Genomic DNA, 19,487 nt, shown 5'->3' on the forward strand with positions numbered 1-19,487 from the left:
GGCTGGCATCAGACCCCCATGTCTTCACCAAATGCTTGGCGGTGGTGGCTGCCTACCTCAGGCTTCACTTGATCCATGTGTTCCCATACCTGGATGACTGGCTGGAGTGACTCCCGCTCTGGAGCCGTGCAAGCTCTGGCCCTGATGGTTCAGACCCTACAGATGGCGGGATTCGTTATCAATTTCCTCAAGTCACACCTCCGTCCATCCCTACTGCAAGTCTTCATAGGTGTCAGGTTGGACACAGCACAAGTGAAAGGTGATTGCCCTCGCCTCGCTGGCTACGCCATCAGCAGAAGGGTGCAAGCCTATCTCCTGCTCCATCTACTGGGCCACATGGTGGCCTCCATCCACGTGATTCCCTTAGTTCGCCTCGGCATGAGGAGCTATCAGTGGGCCTTACGGTCCCAGTGGCGGCAGGCATCTCAGGATCTGGAGGCTCTGATCATGGTCATGGAACCTCTGAAGCTATCTCTGGCCTGGTGGGAAGCCCTCCCCAATTTAGAACGTGGCCTTCCTTTCAAGCCCATACTGCCCCAAATGACCCTCACCACCAATGCTTCTCTTCAGGAGTGGGGAGCCCACACAAATGGCCTACACACCCAAGGCCTTTGGACTGCTGCAGAAGCACATTGTTAGATAAACTTTCTAGAGCTTCAGGCGATATGGTATGCCTTGTGGGCATTCTGGGGTCAGTTGTCATCCAAAGCGGTTCTGATCCGGACGGACAATCAGGTTGCGATGTGGTACATCAACAAGCAGGGGGAAACAGGCTTGTTCCTCCTCTGCCAAGAGGAGGAACAAGCCTGGAGAACTGGGTCCTCTCCCAAGGGATGTATCTACGGGCAACTTATCTGCCAGGTCACCTCAATGTGCTCGCGGACCGTCTCAGCTGGTCCTTCCATCCGCACGAGTGGTCCCTCGATGGTAGTGGCCAGCCTCTTCTGCTGCTGGGATACACCGGATGTGGATCTGTGTGTGTCCCCTCTCAACCATAAGGTGAACAGATTCTGCTCCCTAATGTTGGGGAACGGCCGTCCGGCCTGCGATGCCTTCTCCCTTCACTGGGGACAGGGCCTCCTGTATGCGTACCTGCCTCTCCGACTGCTTTTGAAGCTTCAGGAGGACGGTGGGGCCATGATTCTTGTGGTGCCCCTGCTCCTCCAGGACCTATCAGTGCATGCGTCCATCCTGTTGGGGACGGCGCCTGATTTCATATCGCAAAACCAGGGCATTCTGTGCCACCCAAACCTCCGGGCACTAGCCATCATGGCTTGGATGTTGAGCGTATGATCCTCCAGCTATTACAGCTTTCCTGGTCCTGATCGAATCACAGAATCCTTCAACTAGGAAATCCTACATCTCAAAAAGTGGAAACACTTTTCCATCTGGTGCGGAGGGCATGGGTTGGACCCCTTCTCATGCCCTCTCCCCTGACTGCTGGACTACATGTGGCATCTGTCTGAGTCTGGGCTCTAGACCAGTTCCATCAGAGTACACCTCAGTGCTGTCAGTGCATGCCACCGAGGTTTGCTGGTATGCCCATTTTGGTCCAGCCCCTCATTGGCCTTTCATGTGGGGTCTCCTCCAACTGAAGCCCCCTCTTCAGCCTCCAGCAGCATCCTGAGACCTCAACGTTGTCTTGGCGAGACTGATATGATCTCCCTTTGAGCCTCTGTAGTCCTGCGGTCTGGTTCCTCACCTGGAAAGTCCATATTCCTGGTGATGATGACTTCCACTCACAGGGTCAGCGAGCTTTAGGCCCTGGTTACGTACACACCATACACGAAGTTCTTCCACGACCGTGTGGTCCTGCGTACGCATTCTAAGTTCTTGCCCAAGGTGGTGACTGATTTCCACATCAGTCAGTCAATCGTTCTACCCACCTTCTTTCCGAGGCCACATTCCCAGCCAGGGGAACATGCTCTCCTTACCCTGACTGTAAATGGGTGCTAGCCTTTTACCTAGACCATACAGCGCGTCCACCCAACTCTTCGTATCATTTGACCCCAACCAGCTGGGTGCAGCGGTGGGTAAATAAACCCTATCGGACTGGCTGGTGGATTGCATTGCCTTCTGCTATGTGTTGGCAGGCCTCCAGATGGCTGGCAGAGTGAAGGCTCACTCTGTGTGGGCTGTGGCAGCATCGGTGGCCCCTATGCATACGGTCCCCATCACTGAAATTTGCTGGGCTGCGACCTGGAGTTTTCTCCACACGTTCGCAGCTCGCTACTGCCTTGATAGGGATAGCCGTCAGGACAGTGCCTTTGGCCAGTCCATCCTGTGCAACCTGTTCCAGACTTGAACCCAACTCTCTTCACTCGTGCTCCTTGTGGGACCAGACCACCCCTTGTTTTTCCCCAAGATGCCACAGTTGTGTTGTGCCCATTGGCACCTTGTTCGGCTGTTGTTGGTCTCTCTGGTTGAAAGTGGCAGTCTGGAGCTCTGTACTCACCCACATGTGTCAGGACTACCATCCTGCTTGTCCTAGGAGAAAGTGCAGTTGTTTACCTGTAACAGGTGTTCTCCTAGGACAGCAGGATGTTAGTCCTCAGGAATCCCGCCTTCCTCCCTACGATGTTGGGTTCACATTCGATTTATTTTATTTTTTCGCTCGTTTCTTTTGCTATGTTACGAGACTAATGGGGGATCTCGCGTGGATATTAGCAGGCTGGGCATGCTCAGTCTACTAGCCAAAGTTTCTAGAAACTTTGACAAAAGTTTTCCATGCCGGGCTCCATTGGATGATGTCACCCACATGTGAGGACTATCATCCTGCTGTCCTAGGAGAACACCTGTTACAGGTAAACAACTGTGCTATCTTGAAGGATGACACAGTTTTAAAGCTGCGTTAAAACCAGCATAACTACTATGTATTCTTTCTCACATAATATAAACAAAGGCTGTGGTTCAGACCATATTACTGTTAGGCAGATGACATTTTGGGGAAGAGGTGAGTGATAAATAGCATGAAATCAAACAAGAACAAAAGCAAGGTACTACACTTGGAAAGGAAAAATCCAGGTGTCTTAAGAATAAAATGGGGAAATGACCTACTAGGGTAATGACCCTAGTATATCTTCCACTGTATTCTACCATGGTAAGGCCATTGTTATAGCACTGTGTTCAGTTCTGGGCCTCATACTTTAAGAATGTTATAAAAAAAATTGTAGAAAGCCCAGAAGAAAGCAACAAAAATTGTTAAAGTCCTAGATAATTATGATGTATGAGGATAGGCTGAAGGAGATGAGTTTATTTAGCTTGAAAAGTAGAAGACCGAATATGACATGATAGCATTGTTTAAATACACAAATGATAAGTTGCAATGACAGCAATCAGTTTTTTGCCTTCCTTCACTGAGGAAAGGACAGAAAGTAACTGATATAGGATACAGTAAGGGCAGTATAACACAAGAACAAGTTATCTAGGGAGTTACTGGAATCTTTGACATTGTTGCTTTATAAAAGCAGGTTAGATGAACATTTGTATGGAATGATAAGAATTTAAGTACCATGCTGGGTCACATCAATGATCCATTGAGTCAAGCCTCCTGTCTCTGACCGTGATCAGTATAGTTATTTGGAAGTAGCTGGTAGATGTCGATGGTAATATAGAAGGGGGAGATACAATTGAATCCAGTATGGACTCTTGAGATCCTGTCATGATGCCTTGTTTTGCTGTGATTCCAGGCAAGACTCAGCCTTCAATCATATGCTCAAGGTGGAGAAATAGAGGAAACATTTTCAGGTTTAAAGGGTATCTCTAATAAACTCAGGGCCTCATTTACTGAGCATGTTTTACCATATACACACAGCATGAGAGAAAAACCTTAGTAAATCAGGCCCTCAGTTTTTGGAGTTTGAGTATTCGTATTTAATTTTCTGGACTATTCAAAATGTCATTAATTATATTACAATATAGTGGCTCTTTGTCCTTGATGTGCTGAAAGTATATTCTGCTTGTAGAAATTTATTTATTTAGCAGGTTTTCTATGCCGTCATTCAGTTATACCATCACAACGGTTTGCATAATTAAGAAAATAAATACATAGTTATAGTAAAATATAGGATAATTAAGATACTAAACTTGTAAATACGATATTATGTAAAATAATGAAAATAAAGATCATAATAAAACGTAAAATAGAAATAAAAAGCAACATAAAACCAGATAAAAGAAATAATGGTTTACAGACAGGTCTCAGACAGCTCAATTATAAGCTCTGCTAAACAGCCAGGTTTTCAAGTTTCGTTTAAAAGCCTTAAAATCAGTTTTGTTTGGAATAGAAATCAAGAGCTGCCCTATTTTTTTTATTTATTTATTTATTTTACTTGGGAGATGAGGGAATTTAGCTTTAATAATAAAACACAAAAAAATGAATACATTTAAAAAAGAATGACACATCTAGAATCCATTCTGGATTCAGGTTCCATTTGGGCCTGCCACAACTGACAGCAAAGTGGGAGCTGAGTCAATGTCCCAAAAGAAAATATACAAAGTTTTAAAACTGTTGAAAATACTTGTTGGTTGACTGTAGAATACATTCAGTAAGCTGCAATTTATTCTGTTGACTGCAAAACAAGGATCTTATTTTAGTTATGAAGTCAAAAGGTTCCATGGTAACCTCCATCAATTTTCACCTTGCACTATTCCCTTCCCCCCCTCCCTTTTAACCCATCATTATATCACTGGAAATGGCAGGTAGCACCAAGGTAGTCAGTTTAGCCTTAAAGGTTAAGAAATAGTAGTAGAGATCACATTTGAGAACAGCTGAAGTAGGATGCATGCTGGCATTTTACCATTGTTATAGTATCCTGACAAGTTCACTATTTTTGTTTACCAGGTGCCAGAATTGCTGAATATTCTCAACTCTATGATCAGATTGTATTTAGAGAAGCTCCAACAACAATGCAGAAAGATACTAGAGCAAAGGATTTCCCTGCCTTGCGACCTACACCACCTCTATCATCTACGTCTTCCCACTCTCGGACTGGTGGTGATGATTTGCAGACAGAAGATTGGCTTTTGCACTCTACATACAGCAATGGAGACTTAGCTGATTTTTTCCCCTGGCCTGATGTTCAAGATCTTAAATTGAAGTATGGCTCTTCCGAGACCAGTGCAAAAAGCACTTCCAGACAGTTGGCCACAGCTTGCTCTGTACCATCCTTGAAGATTTCTGCTCAGCCTCAAGTGCCAGCGCAAAGGTGGAGTGCAATTGTTAGTCAACCTAACAAGGAAAATCTAAACAAGGATATGTATAACTCATTAGGAAGGACGACTTGTATCAAACCGCATGTATATAACGGATCACAGACCTCTTCAATTATGATCAACAAGTCCGTGGAATCTATGAATTACCCAAGTGAACTGGACAAAAAACCACTGCATTCCAGTAGAAATTTAAGGCATGACAAGCACCCAAATGTTTGTAGTGTTGATGACATTTCATTAAATGACACTAGGCATCACATCCTTGAAGACCGTTCAGACATAATATTGCAGGACACTCAAAAAATTTTGGTAGTAAATAAAAACTCGCCGTTAAATGCACAGATAGCGACACAGAACTATTTTTCAAATTTTAAAGACACTGGAGCTGATGATGATGATGATGATAATGACTATGTTGAAATCAGGTCAGAAGATGAGGACAATGGTTTAGTGACAATTCACAACCAAACAGAGAAGTCTGATCCAAAGCTCAGCACCAATCCCAGTCCTGATTCCTCCCAGAATCTTTTCAGTGCAAATGTGTTTCATTCTTTCAGTACACCCTGTACTCCAACTAAGACCTCGGACAGCAAACTTGCCGCTGCGTCTCATCTGACCTCGTACAGCGAGTCAGAAAAACTGAATGACTACCTTTGGCGGATTCCACCTCATAGTCAGCAGAATATTGTCCAATCCTTAAGGGAAAAGTTTCAGTGTCTTAGCTCAAGTAGTTTTGCTTGAGGATCTTAAATGGTATAATTACTGCTGAAGTGTAGATTATGTCATACTATTCTGGTATCATGTACTGTTGTGTTTTATTAGGTAGTGCTCAGAATTCAGGCGCAGTATTGCAGCAATATCTTAATCGTAAATGTGTGTAATATACTTTTGTTTACAATATGTTTGAAGAGCCGAATGGGTTGTGTACAGCATGATCAAATCTAACGTGGTTCAGACTCACTTCTCCATCACTCCCCTTTAATGTTACTACATTTTTTGGTTGTTTGCAGACTCTGTTTCCAGTCAAGATTTTGCACTTAATTCAAATTCACGCAGCTATCCAAACCTTCCTGAGCAACTCAAATGTCTCTGCGTGTGATAGACAATGGATCTTCATTGTTTAGGAACATAAGATGAAATTATTTCCATCTATAACTATTCCTTAGCATTGTGGAGAGCAGTGGATAAATTTACTGGTCTGTTTCTGCCATAAGAAAGCCAGGATGTGTAAATGGACCTGCAGGCTGGTCCTCCAGCGACATTCAGTTTAGATCTGCTTGGTTTGGTTTAAATGCTTGTTTATGTACATTTGGTTGCTGCACAGAATATTCATCTTGAGTGGTATTCTCACCACAGCTTGTGCCATTGAACACCATGACAATCATTGTCCAGTGATATCAGCTAATGATTAGGTGACAACTGCTCCAGAAAACCCCCCCCACATTCTGAGCTTTGGATTCTATTTTCTGTCCAGTTATATTTTACCGGTAAACTAATCTAGTAGAATTGGGAAGCCCAAGCTATATATAGGTTACCCGAATATCTCGTTCTTACAAAATGATTACTGCTTTTGCATACCATATGATTTACAGTTGTTCAGTTGTGTAATTTGAGTGACTAGTCCTAGCAAGACACATAGAGAATTTTTATTGTAAAAAAAAAAAAAAACATGCCCCTCTCTTTTCTTGTCCCTAAAAAATCATTTAAAGCTAGTATTTCGGATTTATCACAAGAGCTTGCCTGTGTTGAAGTACCATATTGTTCAGTTCTGCACTGCATGGTGACAAGCAGCACCTCCAGCATAACCAACCTGTGACTTTACTATGCTCAAGTGCTCCTTTAAGGTAAATGTTAAAAAGGCCAAACCTACACAGTATTGTTTTGCTAGACCTTGCTATTAAAAAAAAAAAAAAAGCCAAAAGCAGCCATATAAAACTGCAAGATTTGCACAAGAAGTTGCATTTATGTGGTGCTGTTGATGAACAGGCAAACTGGCAACATATTGGATTTTTAAAAGTGTAAAAAATCTGTGTCCTTTGGTGTGCTGTGTATTTTTCTTGGTTGCCTTCATTTTAATTAATGTTTGCTACTCCTTGCAGACATTGAACAATGGTTGCAAGCCTTTAAGAGCCATGGACCAAATGGTTTGAAGGAAGTTAGGTCTTGATCACATAAAACCTATCTAAACTTCTCTTGCATCCCATCCCTGAATCCCCAGTCTCACACCCCTGTAAAATAATGCAAAGCGGGCTTGATTATTAGACGATGTCAGTGTCTGCTCTACTTGATCACATAGTCTGTTTAGTTACAATTATCAGTCAACATTGTGCACAAAACCTAGATTGTTATGCAACCCAGCTAGAAAAAAGTCTATTAATAACATTTCTTCCATATTACCTCTTATCCCCCCTCTTCTTTCTCTTAATTGTGGAAAATGTCTTACATTATCATTTTATTTAAAAAAAATTTTATTTAAAAATGTTTATATTCTGCCTATATCGACCAATGCGTGCTAGGTCCAAATTTTCACATCTGAAAGTCTAGGAAGGCAGAATATTAATCACCATCTTAAGGACAAGGAAAAGAGGTTTCTAATGTGTGATGACAGGAGGGGATTGGGTTTACAGTTACTTACTATTAAGAGTACCCAGGACAGGTCATACTGTAGGGTACAAAACGCATAAAGAAAACTTGACTGTCTTTGTCTAGCAATTAAGAAAGTCCTAAAATGTTGAAACACACATTTTCTAATTTAAAATAATTAAGACCTTAACCCCTTTCCCTTGCCTTTCTTTTCTGTTTTAAACATACATGGAAAAGACCCTCTGTGTTTAATATAATTATCTGCCTTTGTAATATGGTTCAAAATGATCATGGAATATGAATCTACTAGATTTACACTGACTCCCCTAGGGTCCTGTTCTTTGATGGAAGTAAATAAGAGAATGAGGGGAGGATGCCCAAAACTGAACCAACATAACTTTAGCAACATCTTCCCACCGTTTTCCAGTGGCCCTGATCATATGCTGAATACCAGTCGGCCATGACTTCACCACCATGATACACTCTTTTGCTTCGCTGATCCAATAAAGACAGCTTACCTTATTTCTGGTTTCAGAATGCATTCAGTCTCCTTGACTGTGGCTTGTGCGTGGTCCCTGATGGATATTTTCCATGCGATTGACTTTCAGCACCCATTGTCAATGCTATTAAATCTTGTCTTTGCGGAACAGTTGTGTGATCTTCAGTGGAGTCCAAGTTATTGCAGTCTAAAAAGCAAAACCTATAGACACATTCATATCATCCACGTGAAGCTGCACTTTTGAAAGTTGACAGATGAAGAACAAAATGAGACTTAAATTTAGTTTTGGTTTTTTTTTAACATGCTTTACTGTAAAATTGTTCAAAGGAGGCCATCTGAAGAATCTGATTCCTTAAATGACAGCTATAATTGCAGTCCCTCCCATCGATATGAAGACCTACTAGAGAGGTGGTTTGTTATCAAACGCTTCTTTGTTTTTGATAGAATGATGACTGAAGTGCTCTGACACAGAGCTCCCTCCTCAGTTTTTCTTTTTGGCATTAGTGAATGCAGTTAGCAAAATACATTGTACAAAAGATTTCTGAAATATTCTAAGCATGACTTGGGAATATATCTGTTGAGATTTTGATTTGGAGGAGGAAGTATAATTTAAAACAAAAAAACCCCACTGCTTTTGCACACAATGGCCAGTTCTAATAGTGTGTAATGTAAAGTAACTTGCATTCGGTAATACATAGCTAACAGAATAATGTACATATTTACAATATAGCAATGTAACAGTTTATTTTTTAAAAAACTTGTAAAGTAATGTAAATTATAGTAGATATTAACATTCCTATAGTGCCTGTGAAGTAGGCTTGTATAAATTGTAATAGAAGAAAATGTTCAGACTTTAGGAATTAAATAATGGGTTCAATTGTATAATTTTAGAAAGATTTTTGATCATGTGTGTATCTTTAAAGGGACCATATTGAACCACATTTTGTATACACTTTGAATATCTTAAATTATTTTGGATTGTTATCCGAATAAGTACAGTAATAGCTGATATTGACATCATACTATTTCTGACCACTGATGCTGTCTCTGATTTGTAGCATCTCATTTTCCTTGAATGAAATAAAGAAAGGCTTAAAGTTTGTAGCTCCACATGTGCCTCTGCAGGCAGTTTCAAAGATCTTTTAACACCAAAAAAAAGGGTATCAGTATGAGAATATATGTAATCTTAAATGTGCACATGAACTGTCCCACTGTGAATTATCTTGACCTTCCTCCCATCTACATATTCTAACATGTATAGGCAGTACATTGCAGGGAAAAGAGCAAAAGGAATCATATTGCTCCATATTTACAAAATATTTTTCTGTAGACTTCTTTGGACCATAATCTCGTCATTTTCATTTAACTAGATTGAGTTTGGCAAACATTACATAATGAGTGTAAAAAAAAATATATCTATATATGTATATTAAAATCTAGTGGTTTATTTCACTCAGTGATGGGGACTTTCCAAGTTATAATAAAAAAAAAAAATGTGCTATTTAAAGCAATCAAAATGTGAAAATATGAATTAGCAACAGCTCTAAAGACAAACGTGAATGGAATAAGGGAAACAGCAGTTCCATACTGAATGAATCATGATTGTAGGTGAAAAATATGCATTAACAAACTAAAACAAACTTTTTGCTATTCAACAGATTTAAATTGTTTCAGCAGTACAACTACTCTCTCGGAAAGCAAACACATTTGCAAGGGAAAACCTGTGCATATCACATGGTATTGCCAGCTGCAACCTCTAGTCCATGTACAGTATGGGGCGTGAGCTTCTGTATGAGGGGGAAAAGTACCTGCACTATGCTGCTGAGCAAAAATGGGTTAAAATGAAGTTATTTGTTCAGAGCTTAATTGTATCTTCATTTCAGCATTAATTGTAACATCTTGTCCTGTGGATAAAAGATGGATTTTTAAGTTGCACTTTTCTTTTGTAATTACATGTTGGTTTTTTTAAAAACTGTGTATAAAAATGTATGTACTGTAGGAGCCTCCAGCTGTTTTGTTTTTGTTACATTTTCGCTCTGCTTTTTAAGCTGAGGTTAAAGCATGTCAACTTAAAGAAAATATGTAAGTTTCTGCTATTTAGGTAAAAATAAATGACATACATGTTTGAAATAATGTCTATATAAAATGTCATGCATTTTATTTATTTACTTGTAACCTCTTTAGTTTGACACAGCAAATGAAAGTAGCAGCATAGGAGATTTTAAGGCATAGTAATCCAAGCCCTGATTCTTATCACACTAGACTACTGTAATTCATTATATCTCAGCCTACTCCTCTCTATAATACAACCATTACAACTTGTGCAAAACGCCACAGCTCGAATGCTATGCAATGCATCACGCAGAGACCATATTACACCTATACTACAGCAACTGCATTGGCTTCCAATACCGTACCGTATGACATATTAAATTCTGTCCATTATCCACAACTTATTGTATAATTCTGACTCAATCTGGCTGTGCTCGTTACTGAGAATACACAAACCTACCAGACAGCTCCGCTCCTTGGATAAATGTACCCTGGAAATCCCTTCGATAAGATCTGCCAGCTTAGCACTAACTAGAAAACGAGCCTTTTCAGTTGCAGGGACCAATATTATGGAACTCAACAGCAAACCATAATGAATTTTAAAAACATACTGAAAACCTACCTTTTCACCTGTGTCTACAACCTACAATAACGAATTTTCTATTCGAACTTTATATTACTAGCACAATTTAGCATTTTATTGGAAATGTAATGTATTTTAAATGAAGTAAGTTATGATATTGTGTATGTTCTATTTGTAAACGGCCTAGATGGATAGACTCCTACCCCAGGGTGCGGTATATAAAAAACTTTTAAATAAATAAACATATGCTCACCTTAAATATATACTATATACAGACTTGGGAACTTTTGATTTCCAGTTACCATGAGAATTGTGCATGGATGTGCAGTCTTTCTCTTATACACACAACACTAACACAGGCACATGTCCATTTTCATAAACACATATGCTCATTCTCCCCCCCCCCCCCCCCCTTCTCTTTCTCACACACATGCTCACTCAATCCTTTCCCTTCTCACTCTTTCATACATATGCACCCATTCTCTCTTCCCACCCCGAATCCACCAGGAGAAGCAGTTGTCTCCTCCTCCTCTAGATCCTTGGGGGGGGCAGCAGCAGCAGCAGCTTCCTCCGTTGGGCCCTGTAGCCATCCAGCAGCCTCTTCCTTTGAGCCCACGTGACCAACAGGAAACCACCTCCTGCTTTCAGCCATGTGTCAAATTGCTCTCAAGGCTGCCTCTTTCGTGATGTGGCCAGATACTATTCCTTTCAGCCATACGACTGACTTGTCTCCGTCTCTTTTCCACCCACATGACTATATCGAGGCTGCGTAGGCCACTTCTGCAGCCCACCTGCAGTTTTTCCGTGTTGGCCTGGAGACCAGGCAATTCCTTTAGAATTTCAGAGTCTCCAGGCCAAATCTGAAGCATTCCCAGGTATACTCTATATATTGCATAGAGACTTATCACTTTTCAAAATAAAGTAGCGTAAACAGACAAACCCATCCTATCCATATAAACTTTTATGGTACCTGTCCAGCTCTGGCATGTTTCACTCTGTTTTGAGATTATACATCATAGGGTCAAGTTGCCATATTTTAAAGCAAAGGATAGAGGTCTTAGATTAGTTTGATTCAACATCAAACACCCTATTAACTTCATCTGGGCTGTTAGAGGCCTGCAGTTGAATAAATCACCTTTGGAACCTCATGTATGTGACAATATGCTCCTTAAATATTACTGTGTATTAAGAATTTTGCCACTAGTTGAGCAAAGCATCTAGTTTGAGAGCTGAGCTGAATCCATCCCACCTATCAGTCCACCAAATGTCCAAATCAGGCAAAAAAAGTATATACAGCGATGGAATTGTTTTAGTGGGGAAATCTATGTAATTTTTTATTTGTAAGTCTGAACATTTTTTGTGCGGTAGCAATGATATGGTTTTTATGCCCAACCTTTCTAACCATGGAAGATGTTGAAGGGAGATCCAAGAGTAAAGACAGCTTGCTAGCAATAGCCTAATATCTCTCAGGATATAACCAAGAAGTTGACATTGCTACTCAACCATGATTTCAATACCTGTAACTTAGCAACCTAATAATAAATTTGTAAGTTTAGAAAAATGTCACAAATGTGAGCTCTTGGCCTGTGGCGTAATTGGTGCAGCCTAGCATGAGTAACTATTAGGCCCATGCCAACAGCTGATGACTTGCTCTTGCTAGAGCCCCATTCCCCTGTAGTTTGAGCCTTTAGGTTCCAGGGGCTGGCAGGGCTTAGGCAAGAGTCCTGCAAGAAGCAGTCAGATGAAGTTGAGACACAGGCAGGGATCCGGGCTGGCAGCCAGCAATGGTATCAGTGTCTGGGCCAAGGTCAGAGAGGCAGCAAGCAGTCTATCCGGGTCCAGGCCAAGGTTGGGGCAGGCAGCGAGCAATTAGGATCTAGGTCCGTTGGGGTTAGGGCAGATGGCAATCCAGAAGAGTAGTCAGCATCCATGGCAGAGGTCAAAACCAGGAATCGGGCCAAGACAAGACACTGAAGACCAAGACAAGGGAGGGACCAGCAGGATGAGGCAAGGTATGGCATGGGGAGGCAAGGCAGGACCAGGAAGCTAAGCAAGACAAGAGAACCAGGCAAGGTGGATAAGGTAAAGCAATATGCACGATAAGGCTGCAGGAGGACCCCCTGCTGAGGTGGGGTTTAAACACCCCAGCCATGTGACGACATCATTAGAAGCCGGTGGTCTGTTTCCCACCTTGGGATCTGAAGGTGGTGAAGCAATGCACGAAGGCGATAGCTAAAGCCAGAAGAATGCTGGGCTGCACAAAGAGAGGAATAAACCGGTAAGAAAAAGAGGTGATAATGCCCTTGTATATGTTTGTGGTAAGGCCTCACCTGCAATAGTGCCTTCAGTACTGATGCCAGTATCTCAAAAACAATAAAGAGAGGATGGCTGTGGTCCAGAGAAAAATGATCAAAATCATGCAGGGTCAGCATTGGAAGATTTATGAGGAGAGACTGAATATATACACCCTGAAAGAGAGGAGGTGCAGGGGAGATATGATACAGCCCATCAGCTAATTGAAAGGTTTTAATGGTGCATAATTGTCTAACCTTTCCCGTTGGAAAGAAATCAATGAAACTCCACTGAGGCTGAGCAATGTCAGGAAATTTCTTCACGGAGAGAATGGTGAATGCCTAGATTGCCCTTCCAGAGGAGGTGGTGAAGACAAAAACAGTGAAGGAATTCAAAGGGGCATGAGATAAACACTGTGGATCCCTAAAAGCTAGAGGATGGAAATGAAGAAAAGATTGCATGGGGGTAACTTGCTGGTGTGGCAGTTGCTACCCTTAACAAATAAGCCTTGATACTGTTAATGCAGCGCTGTCAATGCTCTTTGTTTCAACAGCAATGAGAAAAGGGGAATTGGATTCGGACAGCAACCAAGAAGGGTCCCAGCTTTTATGGTTTGGGGAACAAATAAACATGGGGTAACTTGCTGATAAGGCTTTTACTACCCTTACTCACTAGGGATGTGCTGTTGTTCAGGACGAATCAGGCACTTTCAACGAAACCTGAATTAATTTTTCCTGGTTTCGGGTTAGTGCGCGGTAACCTGAAATTCGGGTCCCCCCCCCCGAATATCAAAGGCCCGAACCGCAGGAAATATATTTGCTGTGGTGGGCTGAAAACGATGCACATCCCTATATTACTAACCGGTGCATTTTTAAAGGGCTGTGTATAAAAATCAGGAGTTGCATATGTGGTTGGGCCCTGCGTGCATTTTCAAAAGGGACTGGCCACGCGCTTAAGACCTGATACTGCACAAGGATTGGGCAGGGGACGTGAGGGGGGACGGGGGAGGCTGGCTGGGACAGCAGCCATTAGTCGCTGTTCCTGGGTCGTGTGTGCCGGCAGGCATGTGTAACTTGCTTCTGCGCCGGAGGAGCAGTAAGTAATAAAATAAAAGATGTAGAGAAAGGTAGGTTAGGTTTAGAGGGTGGAGAGGAGAGAGGGAGGAAGTGTAGATAGGGGGCTAGGGACCTGGGGCAGGTCCGATTGCGTTGCTGTGCGTATTTTACAAAACTTTGGCCCCCGACCTGTGCACGCGGATTTTAAAATCCGGCGCGCACATGGACTGCTGCTCTCTGCTTTGAAAATCTATCCCTAAGCCTGATACTGTTGATGCAACTCCAACACTGTTCTCTGCTTCCACAGCAAGGGCTAAGGGAAAATGAATTCAAACAGCATCAGAGGGCCCTTACTGTAACAATTTGGGAAATTGATAAGCATGGGGGTAACCTGCACCGCAGACATTGGCATAAGCATAAACTTCCTCGTCCTTTTTTGCCGTCATTTCTATGTTAAAGAATTACACTTTAGATACAACCAAAGAAAGCTAAATTATGGTACTCTCAAAATCTCACTCTTTGGGATTGGCCACTTGTGCCATTAATAGTACTCAATGCAGAGTCTGAAACGTGCCCCTGTCTGCGGAATGCACCCCCCCCCCCCCCCCCCCCCCCCCCGAGAGCCGGGACTGTCAGGGGTCTTCCTGGCACCTGCCTTGTGAGCTATACCTCAGGAATAGAGAGAGATAAGCAATAGACAAAAAAAAAAAAACCAAAACAACTTTCTTGCGAGCTCAGCCGCAAGCGACAGCTCCCTCCTAAAAGTCAAAGAGAAAGGGCCAGATCCGGCAACCTGGCTGGGAATTAGAGGCGCGCGCTTCCTCGGCAGGGGGAGCCTCGCGCTTCCTCGGCAGGGGGAGCCTCGCGCTTCCTCGGCAGGGGGAGCCTCGCGCCCACAGTGACACATGCGCTGGGGGAGGGGTGGATGCGGGCGAGTAAGCAGCCCGGCCGTGCCTTTTCGCTTTCCTCATCCGCGCGACCGCCTCAGCAGTATCGGCTCTCTCTCCCCCCCTTCCCTTCTCCCGCTCGTTGTCTCGCGCGCCACCCCCCACCCCCCTGCAGCGGGATGCGGTGGCTGGGGCTGGGTCGGCGCCTCTCTGGCCCCCTGCCCGTGCACGGCAGGAGAGCAAGGCGGCCGGCGGTCGGCGGCGCCCCGTGGAGGACGAGCAGCAGCAGCAGCAGCAGCGTCCGAGATGGAGGCGCCGGGGGTGGGAATGGGGTCCTCCCTGCCCCCCGGTTGCCCCTCCCCAGGCAGCTCGTGCCGCTGAGGGTGCAGGAGCAAGGAGCGCCGGTCAGGTAAGAGCCGCTGACGGGAAGTCCGCCTTCTCGCAGCTGCTCGCTCTGTCTCGTTTCTTTTTTTTTTTTTAACCGCAGCGTTTCTATTTCTACTTTCTAGAAACAGTCAGCAGCCGCACGTGGTTCCCCTTTCCCGGGCGTTTGAATGAGCCGGTTTGCGACGAGTGGGTAGATCAAGGGTAAAGGAGTTGGCAGGCATGGCCGGGGCCTGGGGCGTGCTCGGTCCGTGCCGGCTGCTTTTGTAACCGGGGGGGGGGGGGGGTGTGTGTGATGAAAGTTGTCCGTCATTTGGCTCCGGCAGCCGCATAAACTGCTTAGAGGGGCGAGCTTCCTGATGCTGCTGTTTTTGACTTTAAGTCTAAGGAAGTGACTGGCAAGTATGAGCGTGCGGTTTCTTCAGCCCCCTCTGACAAGGGATCTGTTCTTCAGCCATTCGTCACTTAAAAAACGTCAGGGCACGGCTCCCGTGATTGAAGCAGAGTAGAACTCGCCCATCCTGGCCGGGAAGTCATGCCTTCTGCTGTTATTTGCCGCGCTGATTGTTGTAACCGAGATTATTTCACGAGCAATGAGGGCGAAACCGAATGACTGTATGCAAAACACGTTAAATAAAATAAATAAATATGAGACAGTCCCTGCTCCTCAGGGTTTACTGTCTACTGTAGTAGGATAAATATACAGGACCTGCTCATAAAAGCAACTAGGATCCAACAGTCTTTTGCAGAGCCACAGACTAATTTTTAAACCATTGAACATCAAATCTCTAAGACGCTCGGTAAATAATGATATTGATGAAGTTTAATGGATGGACTTGTATCATGCGGCATACAAAGGAATAGATGTTAAACACCAGCATGCAGCCAGCCTGTGATAACAGATTGGACTGAAAAGAAAAAGCTTGCAAATCTAGTTTTCTGTTGTAAGAGGGTCATTTTGAAAATATTTTCCACAGGTAAACAACTTTTTACCTGTGGAAAAAAAGACCCACTGAAAACTGGTCGCCAAAACCAGGAGATACGCCAGTGTGTTGGACCGGCGCACGTGGTGGGGATTTTAAAAACCATCCGTGTAAGCGCGTATCTCTTGCTACACACACAAATGAAAAATTCCAAAAAAGAGGCAAGGAGTGGGCAAGGTCTGAGCGGGGCATAGGTGTTCCTAGATTTCAAATTTGCGTGTAAATATTTACGTGCACAGGCGTGCGCCAGGGTTACCCGCCACATAACTTTACTTCTGCTATGGAGGATGTGTAAGTAATAAAATAAAGATTAATAGATCAGTGGGGTTTTGAGCGTTAGGGCTAATGGGGGAGAAGGGAGGCTGTTAAACTAGGGGGCTTTAGAAGTCCTCTCTCTTACCAGTTTCCCAGTTCATTCCAGTAATGGCGGCGCTGCGTGTCTTTTAAAATCCATCCACTTACGTGGTATAAGCGGCATTTGCGTGCATAGATGCATATTCACTTAAAATTGCACATGTGCGCGTGTTCAGGCTATTTTATAATATACACACGTATGTTATAAAACGGCCGCGTCCCTGGGTGCGGCTGATCAACGCGTTCACATGTGCGCCTGCGTGCCTGTTTAAAAGTTAATGTCTGAGGGTAGACATTTGCGCACTGTTCATAGCTCACGTACTTATACGTATCCACCAGCAAAAGTAGGAGTAGACTGGGTAGAAGATCAGGGAAGGAGCATACAGCCGTGCTTTTATTGTGACACAGACGCTAAATATATTTGCAATTGCTTTAAAGAGTTGCAAAATGTATTAGTCCTGGGGGAATTTGAATAGAATTCTCCCCCTGCGCAGAATTGCCAAATTCTGTGCAGAAAATGGCAGAGGAGACGCCGGCATGCCGCGAATGGAGCGCACGAAGATGAAGGCCCCCGAGTGCTGCAGGATGTGCTCCGCTCGCGGCGACGATGAAGGCCCCGGCGCGCCGTTATCGGCAAAGATGAAGGTCCCCATGTGCCGCAGGACGCGCTCCATTTGCAGCGACGATGAAGGGCTCGGCGTGGCATTAGCGGGAAAGATGAAGGTCCCCGTGTGCCGCAGGACGCGCTCCGTTTGCAGCGACGATGAAGGCCCCGGTGCGCCGTTCGCGGCAAAGATGAAGGCCCCAATGTGCTGCGAACGGAGTGTGCTTCGCTCGTGATGAAGATGAAGGCCCCGGTGAGAGTGAATGTGAGGGGGTGTGTGAGAGGGGAGGGAAGGGTGAGAGAGCAGGGAGAGGGGTGTGTGGGGGGGGGGAGGAGGGGGTGTGGGGAGGAGAGGGGTGGGAGGGGAGGGCCTGTGAGGGGAGAAGAGGGGTAGAAGGGGAGGGGAATGTCGGGGAGGGAAGGGTGAGAGAGCAGGGGGGTGCGAGAGGGGAGGGGGTGAGCAGGCGGGTGTGAGAGAGAGAACATGGGAGGTGAGAGAGCGGGGGGGGGATGCTTGAGTGTGGGTGTCAGAGAGAGGGAGCCTATATGAGGAGATTGTGAAGGAGTGTGTGTGTGTGTGAGATTGGGAGCTTGTGTATATGAAAAAGGGATCGTGTGTATGTGAGGGTGCTAGCATGTGTGAAGGGATTGTGTATGTGTGAGAGAGAGAGCCTGTGTGAAGGGGTGCATAAGAGAGAGACATAGGTAGCCTGTGTGAGAGAGAAAGGGAGCTTGTGTGTGTGTGTATGCAAGAGAGAGGGAGCTTGTGTGTGTGCGAGAGAGTGAGGGGAGCCTGTATGAGTGGGTGTGTGTATGTGTACTAGAGAGAGGGAGCATGTCTGTGAGAGAGGGAGGGACAGCGGGAGCCTGTGTGAGGGGCAGTACTGAGAACGGGGTCAAACTTTGGGACTGGCTATAGGGTGGAAGGGGTTGAGCCTAGTGGTGGAGGGGAGAGAGAGTGGCAGGTGGAGGAGTTGGGGCCTGAGAGGGCAAAGTGGCCAGGGGGGTAGGGAGAGCGAGTGGAAGGGACACTTTTACAGTGAATTTCTAGGGAAATTCTGCTCAAAATATTTAAAATTCTGCATCTTTAAGTAATAACTTTTTTCTGTATTAATTTAAAATGTAATTACTTAAAGACTGTCATGTAAATTGTGTTATTTTGACCAATATAAAGTTTGCAGAATTTTTCAGAATTTTAAGTTTTTGTGCGCCGAATTTTAAATTTATTTTGCGCAGAATTCCCCCAGGAGTAATGTATGCAGCAAAATGAGAAGCTCCATTCAGTGGATGGCCACATTCTCAGAGGGGGGCCTGCAAGTTATCTGGCCAATCTCCCAATTGCCCCTAAAATGGCACAAGTTCTCTTGTTAAAAATCACACCAGAGTCGAAATGTTGAGTAGGTTGGGACTGGCACTAGTAAATCTTAAAATACCGAAATGAGGACTCGAGTCTTACCGTGAAATGGGCTGATAGAGCTATGGTTTAAATTATGGGGATTTTTGGTGCACTTATATCAACGTATGATGAGCCAAATATTAGAAATGCTGGACGCGGGTGCACTATTTTCAGTATAGATTGAGTGTATGAGATGTTTTATGTTTGGTCTTTGTTTGTTAGCGCGTCTCCAGCAGGGGACTATCTCAGACTCTCATCACCCAGGAAGGTGGCAGCCTTTCATTCCAGGCCCTCACAGCGTGGACGTTGAACATAATTCAGCCTTCTCCTCTTTGGTCCTTTCTGTGGACGTGGAGAATATGCTGATTTTGGCTAGAAAGCCCTAATCCCGCAGTTTTAAGTGGAATAGAGTCTGTTTAGCGTGGGGTGTGGTTCGAAAAGGGGAGGCGGGGCCTGATGTAGAACAACAAACAGGGCTGAGAATTTGGTAGAGAAAAACAAAACAGCCAGCACTCTGTTTTCTTCCTCCGCCTGTAAAACCGTAGGCTGAAGCTGGCAGAAAGCAGCATATATAATTTCTCGATCAGAAGTCTACAATAAG

At 44.2% G+C, this 19,487-nt stretch overlaps 2 protein-coding genes across 3 annotated transcripts in view; both read left to right on the forward strand.

The window, feature by feature from the left end:
• PLEKHG1 (pleckstrin homology and RhoGEF domain containing G1) overlaps window positions 1–7,128 on the forward strand; it is a 390,662-nt gene extending 383,534 nt beyond the window's left edge. For both annotated transcript variants that reach the window (XM_029596546.1, XM_029596547.1), the window contains one exon: window positions 4,844–7,128. In XM_029596546.1, coding sequence (XP_029452406.1) covers window positions 4,844–5,955 — 1,112 coding nt within the window. In that variant the 3' untranslated portion in view covers window positions 5,956–7,128. The remainder of the gene's footprint in view (window positions 1–4,843) is intronic.
• Window positions 7,129–15,192: 8,064 nt separating this feature from the next.
• The window catches only part of MTHFD1L (methylenetetrahydrofolate dehydrogenase (NADP+ dependent) 1 like), a 623,332-nt gene continuing 619,037 nt past the window's right edge, over window positions 15,193–19,487 (forward strand). The window contains exon 1 of the mRNA XM_029596548.1: window positions 15,193–15,574. Coding sequence (XP_029452408.1) covers window positions 15,204–15,574 — 371 coding nt within the window. The 5' untranslated portion in view covers window positions 15,193–15,203. The remainder of the gene's footprint in view (window positions 15,575–19,487) is intronic.

Source organism: Rhinatrema bivittatum, chromosome 3 (genome assembly GCF_901001135.1).
Source record: "Rhinatrema bivittatum chromosome 3, aRhiBiv1.1, whole genome shotgun sequence".
Lineage (NCBI taxonomy): Eukaryota > Metazoa > Chordata > Amphibia > Gymnophiona > Rhinatrematidae > Rhinatrema > Rhinatrema bivittatum.